Consider the following 27,165-nt stretch of genomic DNA (forward strand, 5'->3'; position numbering starts at 1 on the left):
GGAGTCCAAAGTCGATCAGGCAGTGCTACGCTACCTGTTCGCTTGAAAGTGAGCCTGGTGAGGAGGTAAGAGTAATTGCTTCTGTTGAACCTTGCCACCTCCCGCGGTTGTGTATGTATCTTCTGCTATGTATCGTTTATTCATGAGCATGTGAATCCATGCCAAGCCCCATACTTACCTGTAACTGTTGTTCTCCAGCATGGGTCTGACATGCAAACCCTCCCTCCTGTCCCTCTCCGGTTCTTCTTGGTCATACTTTGTCTTTACATGCTACCAAATCTGAAGATGGCTGCCAGAGGAGGGGCTTAGGTAGAGGGCAGTCATTGGCTGGGGGCAATATGACCCATAGCGCAGTGATTGCTTTATTTGTTTATTCATATAGCGCTCCAAGCCCGGTGGTATCTGGGCACGTTACACGTTGCATAGAGATACTTTTCACATTAAATTGTTTCAAGATACCAGAATATACCAATTGCAGGACAGGAATACGCAGTTGAAAGTCAAAGATTTTCCTAATATTTACAAAGCTATACATGAACAGCAGGTGAAAGTCAAACAAAGAAGAGTAGCCATCTAGGATTGGTTAAAGATCCCTAGCTGGAGGCCAACTTTTCATTTTTTTCTGAAGCTGAAGAATGGTGGGTCAGATCTTAAGGCTAAGGGCATGGAATTCCATAACTATGCTGCCATGACAGGAAAGCTGCTCCCCCTACATTTTTAAGGTTATATCTGGGGAACTTAAGGCAATGTGAATACATTGTCCTCATCAGTCGTGCAGATATATTTTTTGTGAATGTATCCACCAAGTATTTAGATGCTGTGTTGGCTAGACATTTGTGGGTAAGGGTTAGTGCTTTAAGTTGTATTCTGTCGTTCACTGCAAGCCACTTGGTGTTGTGTCTGGTCATTGAGATATTTTGCGTTCTCGGGATGCTTAATGCAGTTCTTAGAGCGTTGTTCTGTAAAATGTGTTATTTGTTGATGTTTTGTTTGCTAGAGCCAAGATAAAGTGCATTACAATAGTCAAGTTTTGAAAGAACTAGGGCTCTGGCTAATGTAATACAGCTGGCCGTAGAGAGGAACGGTTTGCAGGCGTGGATGAGGTTAAAAGTGTATGCTGTCACAGTAGCATTGACTTGCCTTTGTAGGTTAAGAGCTGAGTCTAGGTGGAAGGCCAATGTTTTTACATCTGTGGCAACTTTGATGTCTATGCCATCAATGTTAAATCAATGGAACTGGTTGCTTAGCTTGTTAAGTTTGGCTGTAATAGCTCAGTCTTTTCATCGTTCACACAGAGGCAGTGCGAGGCCATCCATGTCTGAATGAAGAGATGGATTTTATTCAACAAGGCAGAGTCAGCCTCGTTATCGCCTCGTTATCGCCAGACATAGGAATGAGGATCTGGGTGTCGTCTGCATAGTTTGTGTAGGTGACACCCAGATTGTCTAGGTCATCAAACAGGCTTTGTGAAAATATTATACAACGTAGGCGATACACATGAACCTTGCGGGACTGCACAAGTTGTTGGTGTTGGCTCCGCTGATGCAGAAGGAGAGAAGACTCTTATGTCTAGAAAGGATTGAATCCAGGCCGTTGCCTCCGGAGAGAAATGGGCCACTGTAAAGAGATGCTTGCATAGCACTTTATGGTCCACTAAATGAAACACGGCAGAGATGTCCAGTAAAAAGCGGAGATCCAGTTTTCCTTTATCCTTTAAATCATTTATTTGTTTTTTTAGATCAACTAGAGCAGTTTCTGTGCCGTGATTAGGCCTAAAACCATATTTGCGCAGCCCCAGAAGATTGAGTCTCTAAGTAGGTCTGGATTTGGATGTATGTCGCTTTATCAATGATCTTTAACAAAAATGGGACTGTGGTTATTGGTCGGTAATTGGTTGGGATGGTTGGACCCAGAGTAGGTTTCTTTAACAATGGGAGGACCCAGGCGTCCTTAAGGTTTTTTAAAAAAAAACATTTTATTGAATATTTAAACCAACAATACAAACCAAACTTGCAGTGTATACAGGAACTTTTCAATTGTACATTTTCAAATCAAGCTCACTGCATCCCTTATCCGACCCCCCGATACAAGCCTACTTCTGCTAATGTACTGTTTCTGCATCTTGTGATGGGGTATTTCTACCCGTGGGATCCGATGGGTCTTGTATTGACCCAAATAATTCTGCTATCGGGAGCCTCCAAGCCATCAGGGTCTCAGTCTCTTCCTCCTCCCCAGCGCTGCTAGTTTCTTGCCATACCACAGTTTCCGCCTCTGCCCATTTTTGCAAATCCATCCAACATACTTCCAATCGTGGTTTGTGGCATGTCTTCCACCCCATAGCAATTCTCCTCTTTGCAAGCGCATATGCCAGGTCTTTCAGTTTGCTGACATGCCTAAGTTTCCGTGGCCTAGGGAACCCCCCCAATAGGCAGCCCCACACGGTATCCACCACGATCTTGCTACCCTTTTCTGCCAATTTGTGTGCAACCTCACCCCAGAAGCTCCCTATGACCGGGCATGACCAAAACATATGTTCCATGCCCGCATTTTCCTCATCACATTTAGGGCATGCCTGAGGCGTCCTTAAGGTTAATAGGATACAGGAGTCAAATGAGGCTTTAGTTAAAGTTGTGATGAACGGGGCTAGGTCCCTAGCTGCCTCGCTGATAATGGAAGCCAGACAGGTGTCTCCCTGGCATCTGGAAGATTTGAGGGAGGTTATAATATTCTCCACATCCAAGATATAAACCGGTGAGAATTTGAATCGATTAGGTGGTTTGTTAATGTATGGCAGGGTTCCTTGCGAAAGAATGGAGTTCAGGATGTTTCGTTTTTTAGCTTTGATTTACTTCTTGAAGAAGAGCTATTTTATTAGATAGAGCAGTTTGGATGTTTGTACACCAAGTCTCATCCTTGAAGCACGTATCAGTTGGTGGGGTATGGGACTCGAGTTCTTTCAAGATAACAAAGAGCTCTCTAGTGCTTGAATTTGTTTTGTTGATCCTGTCATTGTAAATATCACGTTTGGTTTGGAAAATCTCAGATTTGTATTGTACTGAGATTTTGGAGAGTTTATCCTTGTTTAAAGCTGAAGACTTATTTTTCCAAAGGGATTTGGCTTTCCTTTTTTTCTGCTCGTAAGGCTTTGAGATTGGGGGAGAACCAAAAATTAAGGTGGGCTCTAGATTTACCTTTGCATATTTTTAAAGGTTCAATTTTATCTATGGCTTGATTAATTGTGGAGTTTTATAAATAAACTAGAGCTGCCGACTCAGTGTTGACATCCATAGGATTAATGATAAGTTGGAGAAACGACAGTAAATTGTTCACTGTTACATTCCGTTTATTTCTAATGAGTATGGGAGGTGCTAAAAGTTTGGTCTGTGTAAGTTGTGGGCTATCCTTAATATTAAATATTCGTAGGTGTTGATCTGTCCAAGTACAAGGTTCATTTTTACAATATAGTCGTCTCCGTTAGTCAGCCAACCAGTCTAAAGTTCTGCCTTTAGAATAAGTTGGTGTATTAATCCTATGGGCAAAGCCTAATTCTGCAATAGTATTGGCCAGTGCCCAAGCGTGCTGATCATTCGGTTCGCTGAGACCAAGATTGAAGTCTCCAAGTATTAAGATTTGAGAAGTAGGTTTAGTGTTAGTTGAGAGTAATGTTAAGATATCTTCTTCAAAAGAAGCAATAAGGCCAGGTGGTCTGTATAGCAGATGCATGGTTAAAGTCAGTGAAGCTGAGAGTGGCAGTTGAACTGTCAAAAGTTCACCTGCTGGGAAAGGCGGATAAATTGAGATTCTTCGTTCTAGATTAGTTCTGGCAATGAAGGCAATGCCACACCCTCTAGCAGTATCTCTGTCAGGTTTTAGTTGAGGCCAAAATGTGGTCAGTTTTGTGGTTATAGCCAAAAGTGATGTTCTCAAATGGTCTGTAATAGGAGTACATGTGGCAAGGGATATGTTTAGTTTGATGCCATGTCCTGAAGTCAAAGGAATCGTCAATGTGGGAAAGCTCCTAATGAGACCATTAGTATAGTTGCAGGAAGTAAATATAAGGCAGTCAGCCTTGGGGTTAGCAATACCTGAGTCTATAACACGTGTGATATTGCCAAGCACTACTACCAGTAGGCAAACAAGTATTGAGGAAATGGCGTGCATAGTTAAGGCTACCAAGAGGGAGTCTAGGTCTGTGGTCTTCCAGTAGGTCCGTGGAGGTTTTGGACTCTATTGGCTCTTAATAGTACAGGTTCCTATTCAAGTTATCTTCTGACAGATATAATAGGAGGCCTAGCTTGTTGGCAAAGTGTGATAGGAGGTAACGTGGAGCTGCTGTGAAGTGATACCAAATAGGCTACCATATTTATACAGTAAATGGCATGCAACGGCAAGGAGCAGCACTAACTGATAAGATTCATCACGTTTTGGCCCTAGGCTCATATGAAACAAGAGTAACAAGATCCTATTTCAAATAAGTACAGGGGTAGGATGGCAACTTTTCAATGTGAGATTGGAGTCTTCATGAAAACATGTAAATTGCAGATAGGTCTAATTGTAAAAGCATACGTTCAACATGTCGCTTAGTACATAGGGACTATAAACATGCAATAAGCCTAACCAAGGCAAAATGTCGTAATTCATAGTGTGATTGCAGACATCATTGATAGCAAATTAGTCTTTTAGAGTAGCAACCGATAGCTGCATAAGGTGCAGATTGCCGGTCTAGCATCCATGTTAGAATACAAGCGGTAGTGGCGCTATGCGATGAAGAAAGGTTATCAATGCGTGAGCCCTAAGTGCCCATTGATAGAATAGTACTTACACTTCTGTAGGACGGAGCAGTTAAAGTAAATTAACGACAAGTAGTATAGGTATCGTCCACAGTCATGGCCAGTAACGTGCCAGGTTAATCATCCTGAACAGGAGCGGTTTGCAGTTACTTGACCACTTACTGTTGCTGATCTCTTCGAAAGAGTCTCGCCTTTGTCAAAGCTAACAGTGATCTAATGAGGATGTTAGGCTGGCAGAGGGGTTACATGTAGCAGGACTGTGGATGAAGGTGGTCTCTGTATAACATGGACCGGAGGATGAAAAGTGCCACTGCTCTCGACCTACCGACCCGGACAGGCACAGACATGCCCTTTATTTTGCGGCCATTGGAGCACAGTGGGCTTCCGCCTACCAGTGACGCTGGTGGGTGTAAAGGAAGATTGCAGGCCAATCAGGAGCCAGAATTTCAAACAGCTGGCCCAAACTCTTATGAGCAGGCTATGCAGAGCGTGCCCATTGCGCACGCTGTTTTGTAACCAGTGGCACAACGCTGTGTGGAATCAGTACGGCTGTAAAAGTAAGGCTTCACGTTATTACATGCAGCAGATATTCTTCAATGCAGCTAGTTTAATAAAATGATTGGTTTATCGGAGAAAGACCGTTTATAAATGAAAGTGAAACTGGTTTTTCTTTTAACAAGGATTCCCAGCCTGATGACTGGGAATATTCATGAGCATGTGAATCCATGCCAGGCCCATGCTGGAGAACAACAGTTACAGGTAGGTAACTTGTTCCTTTGTCATCATTGACGCTCTGTGTCCAAACATACTGGGACTGAGGCTCTATGTTGTCTAGTTCTTAAGTTTTACAATGTTGCTCTATGTCTGGATTGTGCCACTCTGTTTGGAATAGTTTTCTGTGTCCTGCAGGTCTGAACTGAGGTTCTGATCCCCTTCATAACAGGACTGAGTCATTGTCTGAAACAAGTAAGGACATAGGCACTGTGTCCTTTCAGAACTGATGCCTAGTTGGAGCTGAGGATCTGAAGCTGTGTATCAGTATGTATGTGTTCTAGCACAGAGATATTTGTTCTCTGAAGCTGTGGGTTCTGCAATTTAGGAGTGAGATTCTGAGGATCTGCTGGGATTTGAGCCTACAACGTATATGCTACAAATGAGGACTGAAGCAGTGCCACAAGTGATCACCTCCACGAAAGTCTGAATGTAGGCAACACATCTTACAAGTGAGGACTGTCTCCATGTCCTACTAATGCAGGCTATCCTTAAGGTTTCCTCGGGAGGGGAATGTCACTTTGTGTTTTTGTGTTAAGTTCCATGTCCCTGCACAGTAAGGCTGGGGCCTACTGGAGAAGAGTGAAGTTCCTTGTGCTCAGGTTACATTTTTTAAACATTATTTTAACACTGAGACCAATATGTAAAATAGTTCTAGTTACTATAAATGGATGAACGCACCCGTGATTGCATTTAGACTTGAATTGCACACAAGATGTAATGCATATGTATGTAAGGTGGGCTGCTGATTAACAGGAGTCTGACCAGTTTAGTATGAGATTGCAGTGATTTCACTGAGCCGGCCATCCCTGGATCCACCTTTACAGGGTGTGGGGGATACAGGGGGACGGACGGTGGACTGTGCAGTTGTTGATGTCGTTTTAAGTATTCATGCTTGTATCCCAGATTACAAGTAATTTGTTATTTTGTGTTTTTTTCAGGCAAATATTCAAACAGTTTTTAACTAATCGGGTACTAAAGGATCCTAAACAGAGGCGTTTCTTCAAGTCAAATGACCTATATGAGCTTTTCACCCTCACCAGCCCAGATGGGTCCCAGGGCACTGAGACCAGTGCCATCTTTGCAGGTATTTGAAAGACCAGGGAGGTGGGGCAAGGAACTTCTATACAGGCATCAGAAGGTGGGGAAAGAATGGGACTATATGTGCAGGCCTGGGGGTTGGACAAGACCAGCAGCATAATTGCCGGTGTTGTGCAAGAAATGGGGTAGCAGTGCAAGAGGAATCTTCAGAGATGTGCATGATGGGATCATAGTCTTCTTTAGATGTGAGTGGGCATGGCAAGACCAGTGGCTTTTTGGGTGGTGGTGAAGATGAGACCAGCACCATCGGCTCAGGCCTCAGCGACTGAGATATTCCCAGCTAGGGTACAGTCGGAGAAGCTATGCCATAGTGTGTAAGGTCAGAGCTTTCTTTGCAGTTTTTGAAGACTGAACTCAGCTTTGAGGCTGGAGTCAATATCCATGACGTTTATGCAGGGAGGGTTGGCAGTATCAGTTCTTTCTGAACTGGTTAACTAGACCAGTTCCGTTTTTGCAGGTTTTAAAGAGAAGAGAGACAGGGAATGGGTGATAGGGGGTGACATAGGGCAGAGACCATAGCCATCTTAATAGGTATGGTGGACTAATAGCAGTGCCATCTTCACAGGTATTTAGGGTATCCAGACCAGCGCTATCTTTGAGGTCATGGGGAAGGGTGTCAGGCCAATCCTGGGTAGGGAGGGAGTAGTTTGGGAACCGTACTTTCTTTGCAGCTGCATGATTGGGAGGAGGCTTAAACTAAGCACGTAGGCCCTTGCAGAGCAAAATGTAAACAGTCAAAGAGCAGTGTGCATGCACATAGGCAGTCGGAGCAGCACACCAGCAACCACAGATCCGCTGCCTTAAGTCATACATTCATAGGGCAAGACAAAGTTACTGGGAAACCCAAAACAGTCAGCCATGCAGGTAGTCCACAGATTGGCTATACACGTGTAGTCCCGGATTAGTCAACAAGGTGGGGACATAATCTACACATTCATAGGTAGTCACAGATCAACACACGTGCAGAAAGATAAGTTGGCAAACTATGGCCACCTACCAACTCTTCAAGAATGTCAGTGCTACCCCTCACAACAAATTCTCACTGAACCGCTTTAAACCCAAAGATGTCTGTGAACCTGACACACCAGCCACTTCTATAGCTAATTAAATCATATGATGTCAAAACTGCCACTCGCCATCATCTTCTACAGCTCCTTACACCATTGGCTTTCTTTGCTCAACGCAATTTTCTCTCCCTGCACTGTGGCATCTTGCACCCAAGAGTGCCAATAGTCCTTACGTAGCAGCATGTTAATGCACTGCTGCTGCCTACACCTGTGGGTGCATGGCCACACAACATACCACCACTCACTGGACTTCCTTACCCCCTTATATGACTTGGTTCACAACAAACTGTCCTCTCACAGCATTTTCCTTCCTGAACTCCAGATTTCCGTTACTTACTTGTCATTGTTGTCACTTTTTTCTCTTTTAAGGGACTGGCTCAGATGTTCAAGCCCCAAAGCTAAAGCGGAAACTTGACAGACATTCCCACTCTTTCCCTTCCAGTGGACCAGCACACGATTTGCATAAATCGCCAAAACATAAACGTTTTTCAGACTGCCCACCTACGGGGGCTGCTATTGGCTCTAGTTTATCATCTCCTCTGAAAAAGGGACTGCCGCAGCCTCAGAGGTTAAGCGCGCAGGAGAATGGAACACCTATCATGGACGTCCAGAGCAGGCTGGGGTTGCAGAGCCACTCGGAGGATAAGCCAGAAGCCTTAGCAGAGAGAGCAACTGTGCAAAGAACCCAAGGGGCAACGGCGGACGCTGGCACTTTGAAGCCTGAGATGCACATGGTGCATGATGGGAGCAATACAGATGGCCAAAGTGCAGTTTGTGAAAGGAAAACCTTCCATTCAAGCACAGACAATGACCACCTCAAGCGCAAATCAAAGACGAAGCATGAACGGAGAGCCAATGCCACAGCTTTTGAGGAGAACCAGCACCAAAAGCAGCGTAAACTTAAGGATGCCAAGTTTGAGGGGGAGCGCATTCCACATCTTGTTAAGCAAACACACTTTCAGGGCAAACATGAGGAGAATGAACCAGGGCTGGATGAGGACCGGCGACAATCTGATGACTACGTTCTGGAGAGACTCTTTAAGAAGACAGGTAACATTGAGCTTCAATACTATTATAGGCAAAATGCCCTATTATTGGCACTAGTCAATATTTACCTCGTTTCAAGCATTGCTCAGTGTGTAATAGTGGGCTTGGGATAATAAATGTACGTTTGTAGTGCAGCCCCACTTCTCTATCACCATCTTGTCACACGCCATCTATTTTCTACAAATCTTTCTTCTTTTTCCGCATGTCTGGTTTGCTCTATATGCAATTTCACTCAGGTGAGTCTTTGCCTTCTCTGTACCCCACTATAAGCCCCTGTCACTACCTGCACAAGGCTTAAATTGTGTTGAAAAACTCAAAATAATGTTATTTCAGCACAGAGAAACTGCATTAGTATTCATAAGCACTGGCTGTTTACACCTCTGTGTGGGATCACTGAAGTAAACTACCCTTTTTAAATTGTATTATGTTATTTGTCTTTCATACTTCTCACATGAAAAGGTGGCCTTTCAGAATCAACCCTGGAGGCAGATTCTGAGATGCTACCCTATTATAGTGAACAGGTAAAAGACATTACAGTCTTGTTTCCCACGCCACAGGAAGAGAAGGGGGATCCTATCTCTAAATCTGCAATTTCAAAATGGATTGTTAAATGCATCCAAATCTGTTATTTTGTGTCCAAAAGAACATTACCATTCACACCTAAGGCACACTCAACTTGAGATACAGGGGCAACTCTAGCCTTCATTGCAAATGTGCCCTTACATGCTATTTGCAAAGCAGCTTCTTGGAGTTCTATTCACACCTTCACACAGAATTACTGCTTAGATGCCCATTAAAAAAGGGATTCACAGGTGGCCCAGGCGTTGTTGCTGCTGTACCTTCTAACAACCCACCACCTTCTCCAGGCACTGCTCGTTAGTCTATGCAAAGCATGTGATTCTAAGCAAATACAGAAGCCTCAGAAGACATACATTACATACCTGTAATCTCTTTTTGACACTTGTATCTGCTTAGATACACATGCGCCCATCCTTCCTCCCCTTTTGGAGTTGACGGTACATAGACATCTTACACCTTTCTTTCCTGTACTCGCACATACACTTCATGCTGCCTCATGTCAGAAATAGAACAATTTGAGGACCTTAACGCGTGAAGGACCATGCGTACAGTACACGTTACACTAGGAATAGTATTACAAACACGCCCAGACGACTTCCCTTTTCGAACTTCGAAAACAAGTCATGCAATGCTCTGCACCTACCACTGGATGTAAGCCAATGCAAAACATGTGACCCTAAGCAGATAAAAGCGTCAGAAAGACTATTACAGGTATGTAATGCATGTCATATAAATATATTTCTGATGTTTGTTAATCTGCTTAGAATCACATGCTGTGCATAGGTCCGACATCCAGTGGTCACTGCGGAGTATTGCATTTTGTTTTTCGTAGTCGAAAAGGGGACGTCGACAAGGCGCGTCTGTAACACTATCCCTATAGTGACGTGCGTTGTACCCTCAATCCCTCACGCGTCGAGGTCCCTCAGATTGTTTTTTTCCGCCCAGCTTATGGTCGCCTTACGCGGAGCTCCTAGAGAGACATTGCAAAACAATTACTACGGACCTCGGTCCTTAATATATACTTATTGTTAAAAGATCCCTCCCCTCGACGTTAGCTTTGAAGCTGTTTCTCCGACGAGCAAGTTTTCGACGGAGGGGAAGAGACGGAGGAGATCCTTCGGCGCTGCCGAACACGTGGCCAGGCCTCGCCGGCCAACATACAGTAGGGAGAGTGGGGGTTCGAACTTTTATCTTCTCGTCGAGAATGTCTTTCTTTCTCCCCTATCTTTCCCTTGGGGTTGTTATCACCAGTTTTTATTGCCTCAGCTATGGAGAGGACACCTTTTAAGTTTTGCCCACGCTGTAGGGGCAAATACACTTGGAAGGACAAACACAAGCTCTGTAATCGTTGCTTGCCCCTCGATCATAAAGAGGACAGCTGCGCGTCCTGTAAGCTCTTGAAACCAAGAACTCTTAAAGAACGGAAAGTTAAGAGGTGGGTGGACTACGCTATGTCGAAGTCAGTTTCCTCACCCGCCGCCGCTGTTACAGAAAGTGACGAGGAGGGTGATAACTCGACGTCCGTTACGGAAGTCATTTACCCCCAGAAGGAGCGCTCCTCGACGTCCGTCCCCGGCCCCGACGGGCTCGGCTCACGTCCTGCTTATGGGGATGAACACCCCGGCGACAAGGACGCACACAGACCCCATAGGCCTAAGCACACAGCCCACGGCTCTTCTTCGTCGAGGACGAAGGATCCACCAGCGCCGAAGGGGACGCAGGGCACTCCGGCGTCGACCTCAGACCGTAAGGGTCTCAAGCCCCACCCGCAAACGCAGCCGCGACCAGCGATTGGGCTTTCATCTAACACAGGCGCTACCTCAAAAACATCCGACGTAACGCTCCATAGAGCGGCCGTCGAGAAACAACGCGTAACGCAGGCAACGCCGACTCCAGAACCCTCTACTGACGAACTCGTCATCGAGAGCCTGGCGAGGATTGTTTCCGAGGTCAAACGTAAGCGGACGACGAAACAGACGTCGAATACCGCACCCAAGGAAATAGAAACGCCGAAAAAGCACAAGAGTAGCCAGGAACTGCCCCATTCATCTAAAGGCACTTCTGAACTACCGGAGGGCTTTTCTGAGGGCGACGGAAACCTTTCGTCGACGTTGTGGGAGCGTTCTAAGCGTTTTGAAGGTGAAAACACCGATTTCCCCCCTCTAGACTATTCAGGGGTTCCCCATGAGACCCTGGAAAGACTCCATTCTTGTATGGAAAAAATGGAAAGGTTTTTGGGTAGCCAAAACCCACTCACACCCAAAAGACCAAGAGAATGGACCCAGGATGACCCTAGGGTCAAGATTCCTAGGCTGTTTCCCCCTTCTACAGACGCATATGACCTCACTGAAGAGGAGCAATACCTCCAGGAAGATGAGGAGTGTTTGGGTGGAGAGGAAGAACATGAGGAGGAGAGGTTTGAGGAAGACGCTTACACTAGTGCAGGAGCTTTTGAAGAAGATACAGCTACCTCACAGCCCTGGCACTCCCCATCATTGCAGCCTTGGCAATCCCCATCAGTGCACTCAGACCCTGATGTCTTTCACCCTTCTCCTCCCAACGACTCACCTATTGGGAACACCTCCCCCATAGATGACCAACCTTCACTTAATGCACTATTGCGCAAGGCAGCAGCACATTTTGAAATAGACACAGGGGAGACTCTTCCGGACATAGACTTTGTAGAAAGAGTTATTAAAGAAAAAGCCCCGGTCAGTCAGTCTATTCCGCTCCTGGCTTCTATAAGGAGAAGAATAACTCCTTCCCTTTCCAATCCGGCCTTAGTCAGAGGGGTCAACCCTCGGATAGAAAAGCTCTTCAGCCCTTCATCATCTGACCCTTTGTACATCAGGGGACATTCTATTCCAGACTCCCTGGTAGTTACTAATACGAGAAAGAGAGCAGGGGTACCACTATCTACTAGTGAGGCACCACCTGACAAAGAGGGCAAGAAGCTCTATGCACTTGGGAAGAGAATCACGACCTCCGCCGCCTTCTCAACTAGGATTACAAATAACAATTCCCTACTAGCTAGCTACGCTGATGCACAGTGGAGCAAACTGCGCAGCGAAGCAGAGGACGCACCAGAACCCCTGCGTTCCCGCCTGTTAGCTACTATATCAGAGGGAACTCTTGTAAACCAGGGCATCGTAAAGAACTCCTTAGATGCCGCAGAGACAGCTGGCCGTTCCCTGGTTCAGGGAATACTTCTCAAACGCCATGTCTGGCTGCGCAATTCAGGATTTAAGCCGGAAACCCAGGCTTCCCTGATAAATAAGCCCATAGAGCAAACACATCTGTTTGGGAAAGCAGTTGATGAGGCCCTAGAACATGCGAAAAAAGAGTTTGATACCATCAAGACTCTTGACCAAATTTCTAGGCCACCTAACAGACGCAACTATGGCAATAGACACTCCTTTCGTGTCCAACGCCAGCAGCAAAGCCAACAGCAATTTTACTCTGCTACCAACTGGCCCTCTAACCAAAGCACCCAATTCAGTCAAAGAGGCCAACGTCGTGGCAAAGGAAGAGGGCGCGGCTCCAGTCCCAAAGGCCCCACGCCCAATACCAACAAATGACCCGAAGATTCGGGTCCCCTCCCATGCATCACCGGTCGGGGGCCGGCTAACATCGTTCCTTTCAGCATGGGAGGGAATAACGTCAGACCGCTGGGTATTATCCACCATAGCCCACGGATACTGCATCGAATTCAACGGTTCCCCGAAATACAGACCCCCACGGAACCGGCGCATGACACCAGAACACCTCACTATTCTTCTTCAAGAAGTAGAAGAGCTACTGAAAAAAGAAGCTATAGAGGCTGTCCCCCTATCTCAGGTAATAGAAGGTATTTATTCAGTGTACTTCCTTGTACCCAAAAAGGATTTAACCATGCGCCCTGTATTAGATCTGCGTCCAGCGAACAAGTTTGTCAAACCCCAAAGGTTTCGTATGGTGACCTTGCAGGAAGTAATCCCACTGTTATCACAGGGGGATTACATGACAACACTAGACATGAAAGATGCATACTTTCATATTTTAATGTTGCCAGCGCACAGAAAATACCTCAGGTTCAAGATAGAGAACAAACACTACCAGTTCAGAGTACTACCCTTCGGGATAGCATCTGCACCAAGGGTATTTACGAAAGTACTGGCAGTGGCAGCGGCCCACCTGCGCAGGTTATCCATCCCGGTATACCCTTACCTCGACGACTGGCTCATAACAGGGGATTCTTACGAAACATGCTTCTCCAATACCCAAAAGACCGTAGACCTTTTGTCCCAACTGGGCTTCTCCATCAACGAAAAGAAGTCCAGCTTAGACCCCAGCCAAATCAAACAATTCCTAGGGGCTCTAATTCGAACAAAGAACGGCCTCGTCTTCCCCTCCAACGAGAGGGTCCAAAACATGCTGTTTCAAATCCCCCATTATGTGGCAGGTCGAGAGATGACAGTACGCAAAGCAATGCGCTTGCTAGGGATGATGGCGTCATGTATTTATTTGGTACCTCACGCGCGTCTGCGCATGCGCCCAATGCAAGAGTGGCTCTACAGCCAGTGGTGTCAGGCCAGCGGACAATGGGACGATCTAGTGGTGGTCTCGCAGGCCTTGGTTCTCTCGCTACGGTGGTGGACAAAGGAAAACCTGTTATTAGGGAAGACTTTTGCCACACCCGCAGTGGAAGCCACTCTAACCACAGACGCATCCCTTACAGGATGGGGGGGCTCACCTATCCCATCAAACTGCTCACGGAGTGTGGACTCCGAGCTTAGCATCCAAGCATATAAACCTGCTGGAACTACTAGCGGTGTTCAAAGCACTGAAAGCCTTTCAGGAACACTTACAAGGAAAGACAGTGATGGTCCTCACAGACAGCACCACAGCCATGTACTCTCAACAAACAAGGGGGCACTCACTCTCCAGGACTGTCCAAGCTGTCCCAGAATATATGGAAGTGGGCTCTCAAACACAACATGTTCCTACTATCACAACATGTACCAGGGGAACTCAATCTGCTAGCAGACAAACTCAGCAGAGACTTCCCCCTGCCCAAAGAGTACGAATGGCAATTGCACGAAGACATTGTCTTAGACGTCTTCACGCAATGGGGATTCCCGGAAATAGACCTGTTCGCAACCCTGGAGAACTCACAATGCCAAAGTTACTCCTCCAGGTACCCCCAGAACCAGTCCAAGGGGAACGGTCTGTTGATTCAATGGTCAGGGAAATTTGTTTACGCCTTTCCCCCGACTCCCCTCCTCAACAAAGTGGTGCACAAGATGCACCAGGAGCAGGTTACCATGATACTAGTGGCCCCAATGTGGGCCCGGCAGCCATGGTTCGCCCACTTGATGGAGATGTCCCTATCTCCCCCAATGAAACTTCCCTGCCCGTACAACATGCTGTCACAAGACAAGGGCAGGACACTGCATCCATGCCCTCAGACCATGAACTTAGCAGCCTGGCTCCTGAGATCATAGAATTTGGACATTTACATCTCCCTCAGAGATGTATGGACATCCTCAGGGAAGCCAGAAAACCTAATACTCGCCACTGCTATTCTAGCAAGTGGAAAAGATTTGTCATCTGGTGTAGAAGTAAGAACATCAACCCGGTTGACTGCTCTGCCACTACCATTATTCTGTACTTGACCCATTTACTGGATTCAGGTCTAGTGTTTAATTCCATTAAAGTCCACCTAGCGGCACTTTCTGCATACACCACTTCCCAACTTAAAGTGTTGTGGTGGAAGATACCAGTTATCAAGGCCTTCATGGAAGGGGTAAAGAGAATACACCCCCCGATAGCTAACCCAGCTCCCGGATGGGACTTAAACGTGGTACTTTCTAGACTCATGGGCACTCCTTTCGAACCCATGCACAAGGCAACTCTTAAATACCTCACTCTTAAGACTGCTTTCCTAATAGCTATCACCTCCATTAGGAGAGTAAGTGAACTACAGGCTCTTTCTGTACTAGACCCCTTTGTATCAGTTCACAAGGATAAGGTGGTTCTTCGCACACACCCAAGGTTTGCACAAAAATTCATCTCGAAATTTCATGTAAACCAATCTATAGAACTACCAACGTTCTTTAAAAACCCTTCCAGCTTGGGAGAAAAAAGTCTGCATACACTAGATGTACGCAGAGCTGTCATGTTCTACATGGAAAGAACCAGAACACTGAGAAAGACTAATCAGTTCTTTGTCTCGGTGGCAGCAGGAAGAGAAGGAGATGCAGTCTCTAAGTCCACTATATCTAGATGGATTGTACAATGCATCACTCTCTGTTACACTCTTGCTAAGAGAGAACTACCCTTCAAGCCAAGAGCACATTCCACTCGAGGCACTGGGGCTTCCATAGCATTCATTGCAAATGTTCCCCTTGAGTCCATCTGCAAAGCGGCTACCTGGAGTTCTGTGCACACCTTTACAAAACACTACTGTCTAGATGCACACTCTAGATCTGACTCCCAGGTGGGACAGGCAGTATTAAGACATCTTTTCTCTACTGTTCCTTCTCATAACCCACCGCCAACTCCGGGTACTGCTCGCTAGTCTATGCACAGCATGTGATTCTAAGCAGATTAACAAACATCAGAAGACAATGCATTACTTACCGTAAAAGCATTTCTGATGGTTGTATCTGCTTAGATTCACATGCGCCCGCCCTTCCTCCCCGCTCGGATGGAAGGAACATAGACATCCTCTACTATATTTCTCTCTTTTCTGTACTCACTCACGTCTAGAAGGCTCCCTCAGGGCAGAAAAATACAAACAGAGGGACCTCGACGCGTGAGGGATTGTGGGTACAACGCACGTCACTATAGGGATAGTGTTACAGACACGCCTTGTCGACGTCCCCTTTTCGACTACGAAAAACAAAATGCAATACTCCGCAGTGACCACTGGATGTCGGACCTATGCACAGCATGTGAATCTAAGCAGATACAACCATCAGAAATGCTTTTACGGTAAGTAATGCATTGTCTTATTTCTGAGGCTTGTGGATCTGCTTAGAATCATAAGCTGTGCATAGGCCGACATCTAGTGGTAGGTGCAGAGTATTGTTCATGAAGTTTTTGAAGTTCGAAAAGGGACGTTGACGGGGCATGTCTGTAATTCTATCCCTAGTGTGACGTCCACTGTACCCATTATCCCTCAGGCGTCGAGGTCCCTCAGATTATTTTTTTCCACCATTGTGGATAGTCTTGTTATCGCTGTGTTCTGTAACAAAGCTACTTTGGGTTTAAATAACTCTTTATCTTAGTTAGTGGTTACCGTTCGCACAATCACAACGGCTAACCTTCAGAATCATCTCAATGGCAGATTTTCGGAGATGGAGGCAGATGCTTATTTTAATTTGATTCATTTATTACATTTTTGCACGCCCAGTCCCTGGGGTATCACGGCGTAGTTACATTAACATAGGAAGTTACATAGTTACATTTGCATAGATATTCAAACAATCTTTGCATGGTGAAAATTCGATATAGTTACACAGTGAGAGGCAAAGTAGAAATAAGAACAGTGAAGAGAGATGGATAGTAAGCAAAGTATTTTCATTGGGACAAGTCAAGCTGCCAGAGGTATGTGGTGTCTGATAGGTTGGGAGTCTGATGAGAGCTAAGGGTGTAGATTGGTAGAGACGGCTAAAATGTGTTATTCTCCAGCATGGGGTCTGGCATGGATTCACATGCTAATGAATATTCCCCGTCGTCAGGCTGGGAATCCTCGGTAAAGAAAAAATCAGTTTGTTTAATTTCTGAACTGTATTTCTAATAGCCAATCACTGGTCTCTGGGTCATACTGCCCCCAGCCAATGACTGCCCTCTACCTAACCCCCTCCCCTGGCAGCATCTTCAGATTTTTACCGCACGTTCAAGTGTTGGGAGTCCTCGTGCTATAGCTCTCGAGCTTTTACTGCGTTTTGCATTTTTTCGAAAAGTTTACTCTTATATTTTCGGTCAATCGAGCCTCAAGCTCCACCGATTCTACTTCCGATCAACCGGGACACATTTCGCAATTCTTCTACGCCCCTCAAGGGCAAATTTTCGTCGAGTTTTCACTTCTTGGAGGATTCCGGAAGATCTTTGAGGCCTACCCCGCGTTCACATGGCCCAGGACAAGGGAAACACGACGCCTGTTGGATCCAAGCTGTTCAGGAGCTGCCCTGGATGCGGATTACAGAATGTCTTTAAGGAAGACGAGCACTCTCGGTGCCTCTACTGCCTTCACAACGAAAAATCGCACGTGGAGAAGGACTATGCATTTTTGTAAGAACATGTCTGAATGGACAATGAAGGATCGTCGCGTTCGACTCACCAAATTGCTGGAGAGGAAAAGCCCAGCAGTAGGTGAGAAGAAGTCTCAGCGGTCTTCTAAGACCTTTGAGGGTGCTCTGGCGACAGGGGCCCAACAAAGGGCAAATAAATGCGAGTCTGCGGGCACCAGGAGCGCCGATGGTTTGGGCTCCTTGGCTGCCAGGCAGGGCGCAATGTCACTGACGCCATCATCCACGAGCCAACGCTCTGGCTCTGTGAAGAGAAAGTCTGAGAACCCGGGTAAGCTTCGGGAGAATCCGTGGATGATCCAGACGGAGAAAGCCGAGGGGGAGCGAGGCGATGACCCCTCTTACCCCCTAAGGGCCTCAGACACGCCCAAGGTTGTAAAGGCCCTGATTCACCTAGCTAAGGCCTCGATCGAAGGAGTTGTGGCGGCCCTGGCAAAGCCTGTGGAGGCTACCCCAGTGGAGACGACTGCCGGGCCCAGAGTTTCCCTGCCACCTCGGAGGGAATAATCTTTTCAGCCTATCGAGAAGACCCCTGTGAAACCCCGGGACGAAAAGGAGGGGTGGGGGGGCACGGTAGCCATAACGGACACAGATACCACCTCCGAAGATGAGCTGGCGAGCGTCCAAAAGATCCTGGACAAGAAGTTTGCGGAAATCCGACCCTGCGCAAGGGATCCCGACAAGGCGGATGAAGAAAAGCGATGGTGGAGCCGATGAGGAACGACGGGCCGTGGAGGAGCCCAGGCCCCAACCTTCACTCCTGTCACAACCGATGCCAATTCCAGAGGACAACTCGGGAGCGATCCTGATGGCTAGCCAGACCCTGTGTAAGGAGATAAGGACAAGGTTGCCCTACCCCCAGCAGACGATCCAGCAGCTCCTTGAACGTCAGGGAGCACACTGAGCAAGCAGAGGCAAATCCATCCTCCACCTCCTTTTCAGCCTTTGCCTCCTTCCCCTCCACCGAGGGATGAGACGGGAATGGAGACGGGAATGGAGACGGGAATGGAGACGGGAATGGAGACGGGAATGGAGACGGGAATGGAGACGGGGACGGACGACGGGGACAGACGACGGGGACGGACGACGACGGGACGGATCTCCCATCACCCCCTGCCCGGGCATCCCCTCCAGACAAAATTGGCTCCTTTCACACCATGATCACCCGAGCATCGGAGCTCTTCCAGCTTTGTCCCCGAAGAGCAGAAGAAGTAAGATTTCCTCTACCAACGACCAGAGGCCAAGAGGAAGACCATCCTTTCAGTCCCGTTACTGGACGACATCTGGGACGAAGGACTGTTGCTGCGCAAGAACCCATCCACGACTCCTGCGAAGAGGGATAGGTATGAGAAGAAGTACTGGGTCCCAGACTCCGCCCTTATGTGCCTCAGAGCGCAGCTGTGCCCTGATTCGGTGATCTCCGCAGCAGCCAAGAAGAAATCGGCAGGGGCGACGGCATCAACTTCCACTTCCCCACCGGACGGCGAGGGTAAGAAGCTGGATGCCATGGAACGACGAGTCATCTCGTCGGCGGTGACGACCATCGAAGCGGCCAATACCCTCGCGATCGCGGCACGCTACGACAGGGAGCTGTGGTTCAAAATTGATCCCCTTCTAGATTTCCTACCAGACGACAAGAGAGCAGAAGCCCTTGAGATCCTACAGGAAGGCAAAGTGGCGTCGGACCACACCATCACGGTGGCCATGGACATCGCTGATACCGGATTTCGCCATATGGGCAACAGCGTTTGCCTACGCCGGCGCGGTTGGCTCAGGACCACTGACTTCCGTCAGGAGGTGCAGACCAGGGTACTGGACATGCCCTTTGACGCAAACAACCTGTTCGGGAAAGCAGTGGACGAGAGTCTGCAGGCCATCAAGGCAGGCACTGAGACGGCCCGTGCCTTGGGCACTAGTCACCATGACAGCCGTCCTTTCAGACCTCCAGAGGCAAATCCCAAGGTGCCTCCAAAGGATTCAGCGGCAGTGCATCGTCGTACCGACAAGCTGCCTGTTCCTCTACACAGGAAGCGTACAGGGGCCGTGGCAAGGCTAGTGGATTCTGTTGTTGTTGCCAAGGAGCCCAGGGTGGCAAGGCCTCAGCAAAACAGCAGGACTGAACCAGCCGTGGCGTCGGGCCCCCACCTAAGCACCCCAGTGGGAGGCCGGCTGGCGAAATTCGTCAGCGTGTGGGAGTCCATCTCCACCGACTGTTGGGTGCTGGATGGCCTGGCCCACGGGCACACTCTGGATATCCAAAGGAAGTGTCCCCGTTTCCCACCTGTGGCCAGGAAAGAGAACCACGTTCCACAGCTGCTTCTGGAGGTACGAGCCATGCTGAGAAAGGGCGCGATAGAACTCGTCCCAAAGAGGCTCCGGAGTGTACTCGCGGTACTTCCTCGTCCGAAAGAAAACCAGCGGCTGGCGACACATCCTGGACCTCCGACGTCTCAACAAATACATCAAGGCACAGAAGTTCCGGATGGTTACCCTTCAGCACGTGCTGGGACAGCTGGAGGAAGGCCATTTTTTTCTATCGTCACTGGATTTGGAGGATGCATATTTTCACATCCCCATACGCAAAAGACACCGAAGTTCCTACGGTTCGTGGTCCAAGGGTGGCACTACCAGTTCAAAGCCCTGCCCTTCTGCTTGAAGTCGGCTCCAAGGGTCTTTACCAAGTGCGTGGCACCAATGGCGGCGCGGCTGTGCCTCCAAGGGATCCATGTATACCCCTACCTGGATGATTGGCTAATCCTGGCAAAGTCAAGAGAACTCGCCGTCGACCACACAGCGAAGACAGTCAGCTTGCTCAGGGAACTGGGATTCTCGGTCAACTTTGCGAAATCCCACCTGGTACCGTCTCAGGACGCCCTGTTCCCGGGGGGCCAAACTTGACACGCTAGCACGGTTGGCCTCGCCGGTGGAGGAAAGGACGAGAGCCATCTTAGGCAAGGTACAACGGCTGTGACCATGGAGGTAGCCAAGGTGAGGTCCATCAAATCCCTGCTCGGCATGATGTCATCTTGCATCTTCCTAGTTTGTCTGTGTAGGTTGCGGATGCGACGACTGCAGGAGTTCCTCGTCGCCCATTGGATGCAAGCGACCGGGAACTTCGAGGACAAGATCCCGTACAACGAGACTTTCCGCCAAGCAATCCGGTGGTGGGGCATCCGCACGAATCTCGCGGTGGGTCTGGACTTCCAGACCCCAGCGCACCTGGAAACTGTGACGACGGACGTCTCGCTGGAGGGATAGGGAGCACACACTGGAAATCTCCACGCAAGAGGCCTCTGGCTCCGGGAGGAGAGGTCCCTGCACATAAACGTCCTGGAGCGCCGAGCCGTGTTCTGGGCTCTCGGGTCTTTCCTTCCGTCCCTCAAGGACAAGGTGGTACGGATCTTCACAGATAAGACCACCACGATGTTCTTCGTCCGGAAGCAGGGAGGTACCAGATCCCAGCCATATCCAAGGAAGTGCAGTATCTGTGGCACTGGGCCGTCTCCCAGGGGATGTTCCTGGTACCCTTTCATCTGGCAGGAGTAAAAAACACCATCACCGACTCGCTCAGCAGGGAGCTGTGCTCTTGCCACGTGTGGGAACTTTGGCAGGATCAAGTGGATCTCATTTGCCGACGGTGGGGCAATCCCCAGATCGATCTGTTTGTGATGGTGGCGAACACCAAGTGCCGGAAGTTCGCCAGCAGGTTTCCCCAGCCGGGAAGCATGTGCGATGCATTCTCCTTCCCCTGGGACGGCCTGTTCCTGTATGTGTTCCCTCCGTTGCCTCTACTTCTGCGACTCATCGGTCAACTCAGTCGGTCCCAGTGCAGGATGATCCTCGTCGCACAGGCGCAGCCGAGGCAGATATGGTTCCCGGACCTTCTGGACTTGTCAGCGTCCCCCCCAGTCAAACTGCCGTCGGACGCGGACCTTCTTGCCAGGGAACGAGGCGCCATCCTACATCACGACCCAGGATCGCTGAACCTGCAGGCCTCGCTCCTGCAGCACTAGAGTTTGGAGGCTACGATATCCCGGCGGACTGCAAGGATGTACTTGCAAAGGCCAGGGCGTCCTTGGCTCTGAAGTGCTATGGACATAAGGGGAAGAGGTTCCCTGTCTGTTGCCGTGCACAGAAGATCAACCCTCTACAGATTACGGCCCCTCAAGTGCTGCCATACTTGCTGTTGCTGGCCAAGGCAGGGCTGGCGCATGCCTCCATCAAGATCCACCTAGCGGCTATCTCCCGCTACACCAGAACTCCGGGGCGGTCGTTGCTGTGGTCTCACCGCCTGGTGAAGGAGTTCCTAAGAGGATTGTTCTGCTCGTTCCTGCCGGTGAAGGCTCTGACCCCGGCGTGGGAGCTCAACGTTGTGCTGACCAGGGTCATGGGTCCTACATTCCAGCCCCTGCATTCGACACCGATGAAGTTTCTATCGTGGAAGACAGCGTTTCTTGTGGCCATCACCTCCGCACAACGAGTGGGAGAGATCCAGGCCCTCTCCTGTAAACCTCCATACCTACATTCCACGACATGAGGGTAGTGCTGAGGTGTTACCTGTTTTCTTCCCGTCGCCTTCGTCGCCGGCTGAGAGGACTTTGCACTCCCTGGATGTGGCTAGAGAGCTGAAGTTCTACGTGGTAGGTGAGCCTGTTGAGGAGGTAAGGGATGCTTAATGTTGAGTTGTTGAAATGCTTAATGTTGAGTCTTGCCACCTCCCGTGGTTGTGCATGTGTGTACTGCTATGAATTCTTGTATTCATGAGCATGTGAATCAATGTCAGACCCCATGTTGGAGAAGGAACAAGTTACTTACCTGTAACTGTTGTTCTCCAGCATGGGTCTGGCATGGATTCACATGTGAACACTCCCTCCAACCCCTCTGCGGCTCTTCTCTTCGTCTTACTGCCACTTTACGTGCTACCAAATCTGAAGATGGCTTAGGTAGAGGGCAGTCATTGGCTGCGGGCAGTATGACCCAGAGACCAGTGATTGGTTATAAGTAGAAAGACAGTTCAGACACTAAAATGATTTTTTCTTTACTGAGGATTCCCAGCCTGATGACGGGGAATATTCATGAGCATGTGAATCCATGCCAGACCCATGCTGGAGAAAAACAGTTATAGGTAAGTAACTTGTTCCTTCCGACAACGGGCTTCTGCCTACACCTGACTTCCGCCTACCAGTATGGAGAGTTAGGTGGGTACGGGGGACTGATCCTTTCTATTTAGAGATTGCCTTCCTCCATTCCCAGTTTCTACTGTTCTACAGCATGGGGTCTGGCATGGATTCACATGCTCATGAATATTCCCCGTCGTCAGGCTGGGAATCCTCGGTAAAGAAAAAAACCAGTATCAGTTTCGTTTCTGATCTGTCTTTCGTAGTAGTAACCAATCACTGATCTCTGCGTCATACTGACCACAGCCAATGACTGCCCTCTACCTAAGCCCCGCCTCTGGCAGCCATCTTCAGATTTTTACCGCACGTTCAAGTGTTGGGATCCTCGTGCTATTGCTCTTGAGCGTTAGTGCTATTTGTTCACGTTTTTTTTTCTCAAAAACTTCGATTTTTCGGTCAAAAGAGGCTCAAGCTCCACCGTTTCTTCATCCGATCATCGGGGAACCGTGTCAGATTCGTCTACGCCCCTCAAGGGTGAAGATTTCGTCGAGCCATGCTTTTGGAGGACTCCAGGAGTTTCTCAGGCCCATCTTGGACATGGCCCAGGAGAAGGGAAGCTCGACGCCCGGAAAGCTGTTCAGGGTCTCCCCTGGATGCCAGCTTCAGAATGTCTTTAAGGAGGACGAACACTCCTTTTGTCTGTACTGCCTACATGAGGACAAGACGCACGTGGAGAAGGACTGTGCGTTTTGCGGCAATATGTCGGAGCGGACCATGAAGGACCGCCATCAACGTCTCGCCAACTGGCTGGAAGGGAAGAGCCCGTCAGGCGAGAAGAAGAAGAAGAAATCCGAGCGGTCTTCTAAGACCTTTGAGGACGCCCCCTGGCGACGGGGGTCCAACACAAGGCCAAGCACCGCGAGTCCGCTGGCACCGGGAGCGCCGAACGGTCGGGCTCTACGCTCGCCAGGCAGGGCGCATCCTCCCCGGCACCATCAACCATGAGCCAACGCTCTGGTTTGGGTAAGAGGAAGGCCGAGCACCCAGCGAAGCTCCTGGAGAGGCCCCGGTCGAGCTCGAAGGCACCATCGGAGAGAGAGCGAGGCAGTGACCCTCCCCCCAAGGAGAAGGCGGTGAGCACACCTAAGCTGGTGAAAGCCTTAATCCATCCAGCCAAGGCCTCTATCGAGACAGTCGCGGCGGCCCTGGCTCAGCCTGTGGAGGCTACACCAGTGGTGGCGGCCTCGGGGCTCAGAGTCTCCCTCAACCAGTGCCGCAAGACAACTCGGTGGCCATTTTGTTGGCTATACAGTCCTTATGCTCGGAGATAAGGACGAGACTGCCGTTACCACCAGCGGAGGAACCGCTCCCGACGGGGGACCCGGAGCCAGGCCCTTCTGGGAGCCCTCCCCCTAAGAGAAGAAGGATTCATCCTCCACCTCCTTTTCAGCCATCGCGCCCTGTTCAGCCCTCCTCCCCGCCAACAACTCGTGGGGATGATACGGGGACTGAGACGGCCACGACGGGTACGGACGACAAGGTTTACGACGAGGATCTGCCGTCGTCACCTCCCGCCCGGGCTTCCCCACCCGACGAGATTGGATCGTGTTTCACTCCATGATCGCCAGGGCATCCGAGCTTTTCCAGCTCTGCCCGGAAGAGAAGAAGAAGGAAGGTTTCCCTTATCAACGGCGCGAGGCCAAGAGGAAGACGGTCCTCTCCGTACCTCTACTGGATGATATTTGGGATGAGGGCCTCGCCCTCCTCAAGAACCCATCCACTACTCCGGCTAGAAGGGATCGGTACGAGAAGAAGTACCCGGTCCCGGACGCGGCCCCCTTGTGCCTTTGGGCACAGCCGACCCCGGACTCGGTCGTCTCCGCGGCGGCCAGGAAGAAAGCGGGGGGGGGGGGCCCGGCCTCTACGTCGACCTCCCCGCCGGTCGGCGAGGGAAAGAAATTAGATTCGATGGGACGCAGGGTCATCTCGTCTGCAGCGACGACGATTAAGGCGGCCAACGCCTTGGCTATCGTAGCCCGCTATGACAGGGAGTTGTGGTACAAACTGGCCCCCCTGCTGGACTTCCTACCGGACGACAAGAGGGCGGATGCCCTAGAGATCTTGCAGGAAGGAGAGGTGGCGTCGGACCACGCCATTACGATTGCGACGGACATCGCTGACACTGGATTTCGCCAGTTGGGAAACGGTATGTGCCTTAGGCGGCGTGGATGGCTCAAGGCTACTGACTTCCGTCAGGACGTGCAGACCAGAGTCTTGTACATGCCGTTCGACGGAAACAACCTGTTTGGGAAAACAGTGGACGATTCCCTTCAAGCCATCAAGGCAGACATGGAGACGGCCCGGGCTCTCGGGGTTCTCCAGCAACGGCGGCCGCCCTTTCGGAGCGGCGGAGGCAAACAGGGTGCCTCCAAAGGTTCCGGCGGCGGATTTTCCACCTACAGTCAAGCGGCCCGTTCGTCGTCGCAGGAAGCTTACAGGGGACGAGGCAAGTCAGGCGGTCCCCACCGTCGTCGCCAAGGAGGTCAAGGCGGCAAAGCCTCGTCGAAGCAGGACTGAACCGGCTGTGGGGTCGGGCCCCCACCGAAGCACCCCGTTGGGACGCCGGCTGGCGAGCTTCGTCAGTGTGTGGGAGTCCATCTCCACCGACCGTTGGGTGCTGGAAGCCCTAGTCCAGGGTCACGCGCTCGAGTTTCTAAAGAGGTGCCCGCGCGTCCCCCCTGTGGCCAGGAAAGAACATCACGTCCTTCAACTTCTCTTGGAGCTAAAGGCGATGCTCAGGAAGGGCGCCATCGAGCTCGTCCCAAAGAGGCTTCGGGGCTCCGGAGTTTACTCAAGATACTTCCTCGTGAAGAAGAAGACGGGAGGATGGCGTCCCATCCTGGACCTACGACGACTAAACAAATTCATCAAGACACAGAAGTTCTGGATGGTCACCCTCCAACACGTCCTGGGTCAGCTGGAGGAGGGCGATTTCCTGTCGTCGTTGGATTTGGAGGATGCCTACTTCCATATTCCCATCCTAAAGGGACACCGAACGTTTCTCAGGTTCGTGGTCCAAGGGCGTCACTATCAGTTCAGAGCCCTTCCCTTCGGACTGAGGTCGGCACCCAGGGTGTTCACCAAGTGCCTTGCACCAGTGGCGGCGCAGCTGCGCCGAGAGGGGATCCACGTCTACCCCTACCTGGACGACTGGCTCATCCGAACAAAGACGAAGGAGCTCGCCGTGGAGCACACGGCAAGGACTGTCCAACTTCTCACGGACCTGGGATTCTCCATAAACTACGCCGAGTCCCACCTGGTGCCCGCGCAAGACGCACTGTTTCTGGGAGCAAAGCTCGACACAGTGTCGCTTCTGGCCTATCCGTCGGAGGAAAGGACGAGGGACATTTTTGGCAAGGTGCAGTGGATGTTTGTTGCGGACGCTGCCAGAGTGAGGTCCATCAAGTCCCTCCTCGGAATGATGTCTTCTTGCATTTACCTCATCCCCCAGTGCAGGCTCTGGATGCGCCCGTTGCAGGAGTTCCTGGACGTGCGCTGGATCCAGACGACGGGAAGCTTCGAGGAGAGGATCACACTCGACGAGAGTTTCTGACGAGCGATCCAGTGGTGGGGCACCTGCGCGCATCTGACGGCGGGCAGGGACTTCCAGACCCCCGGCCATCAGGAGACAGTGACCACGGATGCCTCCCTGGAAGGGTGGGGAGCGCACACCGAAAATCTGCACGCGAGAGGCCTTTGGCTCCCGACGGAGAAGTCCCTCCATATCAACGTCCTGGAGCTCCGTGCAGTGTTTTGGGCCCTCAGGTCCTTCCTTCCGTCCCTCAAGGGCAAGGTGGTGAGGATCTTCACCGACAACTCCACCACCATGTCCTACATCAGGAAACAGGGCGGAACCAGGTCCCCAGCCCTGTCGAGGGAGGCGCAGGATCTGTGGCATTGGGCTGTTGCCCAAGGGATGTTTCTTGTGCCGTTTCATCTGGCAGGGATAAAAAACACCATCGCCGACTCACTCAGCAGGGAGCTGCGCTCGTGCCACGAGTGGGAACTACGACAGGATCTAGTGGACCGCCTCTTCCGACGGTGGGGCACACCCCAGATCGATCTGTTCGCGACGGCGACGAACTACAAGTGCCGGAGGTTCGCCAGCAGGTTTCCCCATCCGAGGAGTATGGGCTATGCTTTCTCGTTCCCCTGGGAGGGCCTGTTTCTATACAAGTTTCCTCCATTGCCATTGCTGATCCGGCTCATCAACCAGCTCAAGAGGTCATGGTGCAGGATGATCCTCGTCGCACCTGCGTGGCCGAGGCAGATATGGTTCCCGGACCTTCTGGACTTGTCAGCGGCCCCGTCAATCAAGCTGCCAGGGGACGCGGATCTT

At 50.0% G+C, this 27,165-nt stretch overlaps 1 protein-coding gene across 1 annotated transcript in view; it reads left to right on the forward strand.

The window, feature by feature from the left end:
- ERCC6 (ERCC excision repair 6, chromatin remodeling factor) overlaps positions 1–27,165 on the forward strand; it is a 921,458-nt gene that overhangs the window by 774,576 nt on the left and 119,717 nt on the right. Inside the window, exons 17-18 of the mRNA XM_069611154.1 lie at positions 6,503–6,648; positions 8,099–8,779. Coding sequence (XP_069467255.1) covers positions 6,503–6,648; positions 8,099–8,779 — 827 coding nt within the window. The remainder of the gene's footprint in view (positions 1–6,502; positions 6,649–8,098; positions 8,780–27,165) is intronic.

This window comes from Ambystoma mexicanum, chromosome 8, assembly GCF_040938575.1.
Source record: "Ambystoma mexicanum isolate Mex_15411 chromosome 8, UKY_AmexF1_1, whole genome shotgun sequence".
NCBI lineage: Eukaryota > Metazoa > Chordata > Amphibia > Caudata > Ambystomatidae > Ambystoma > Ambystoma mexicanum.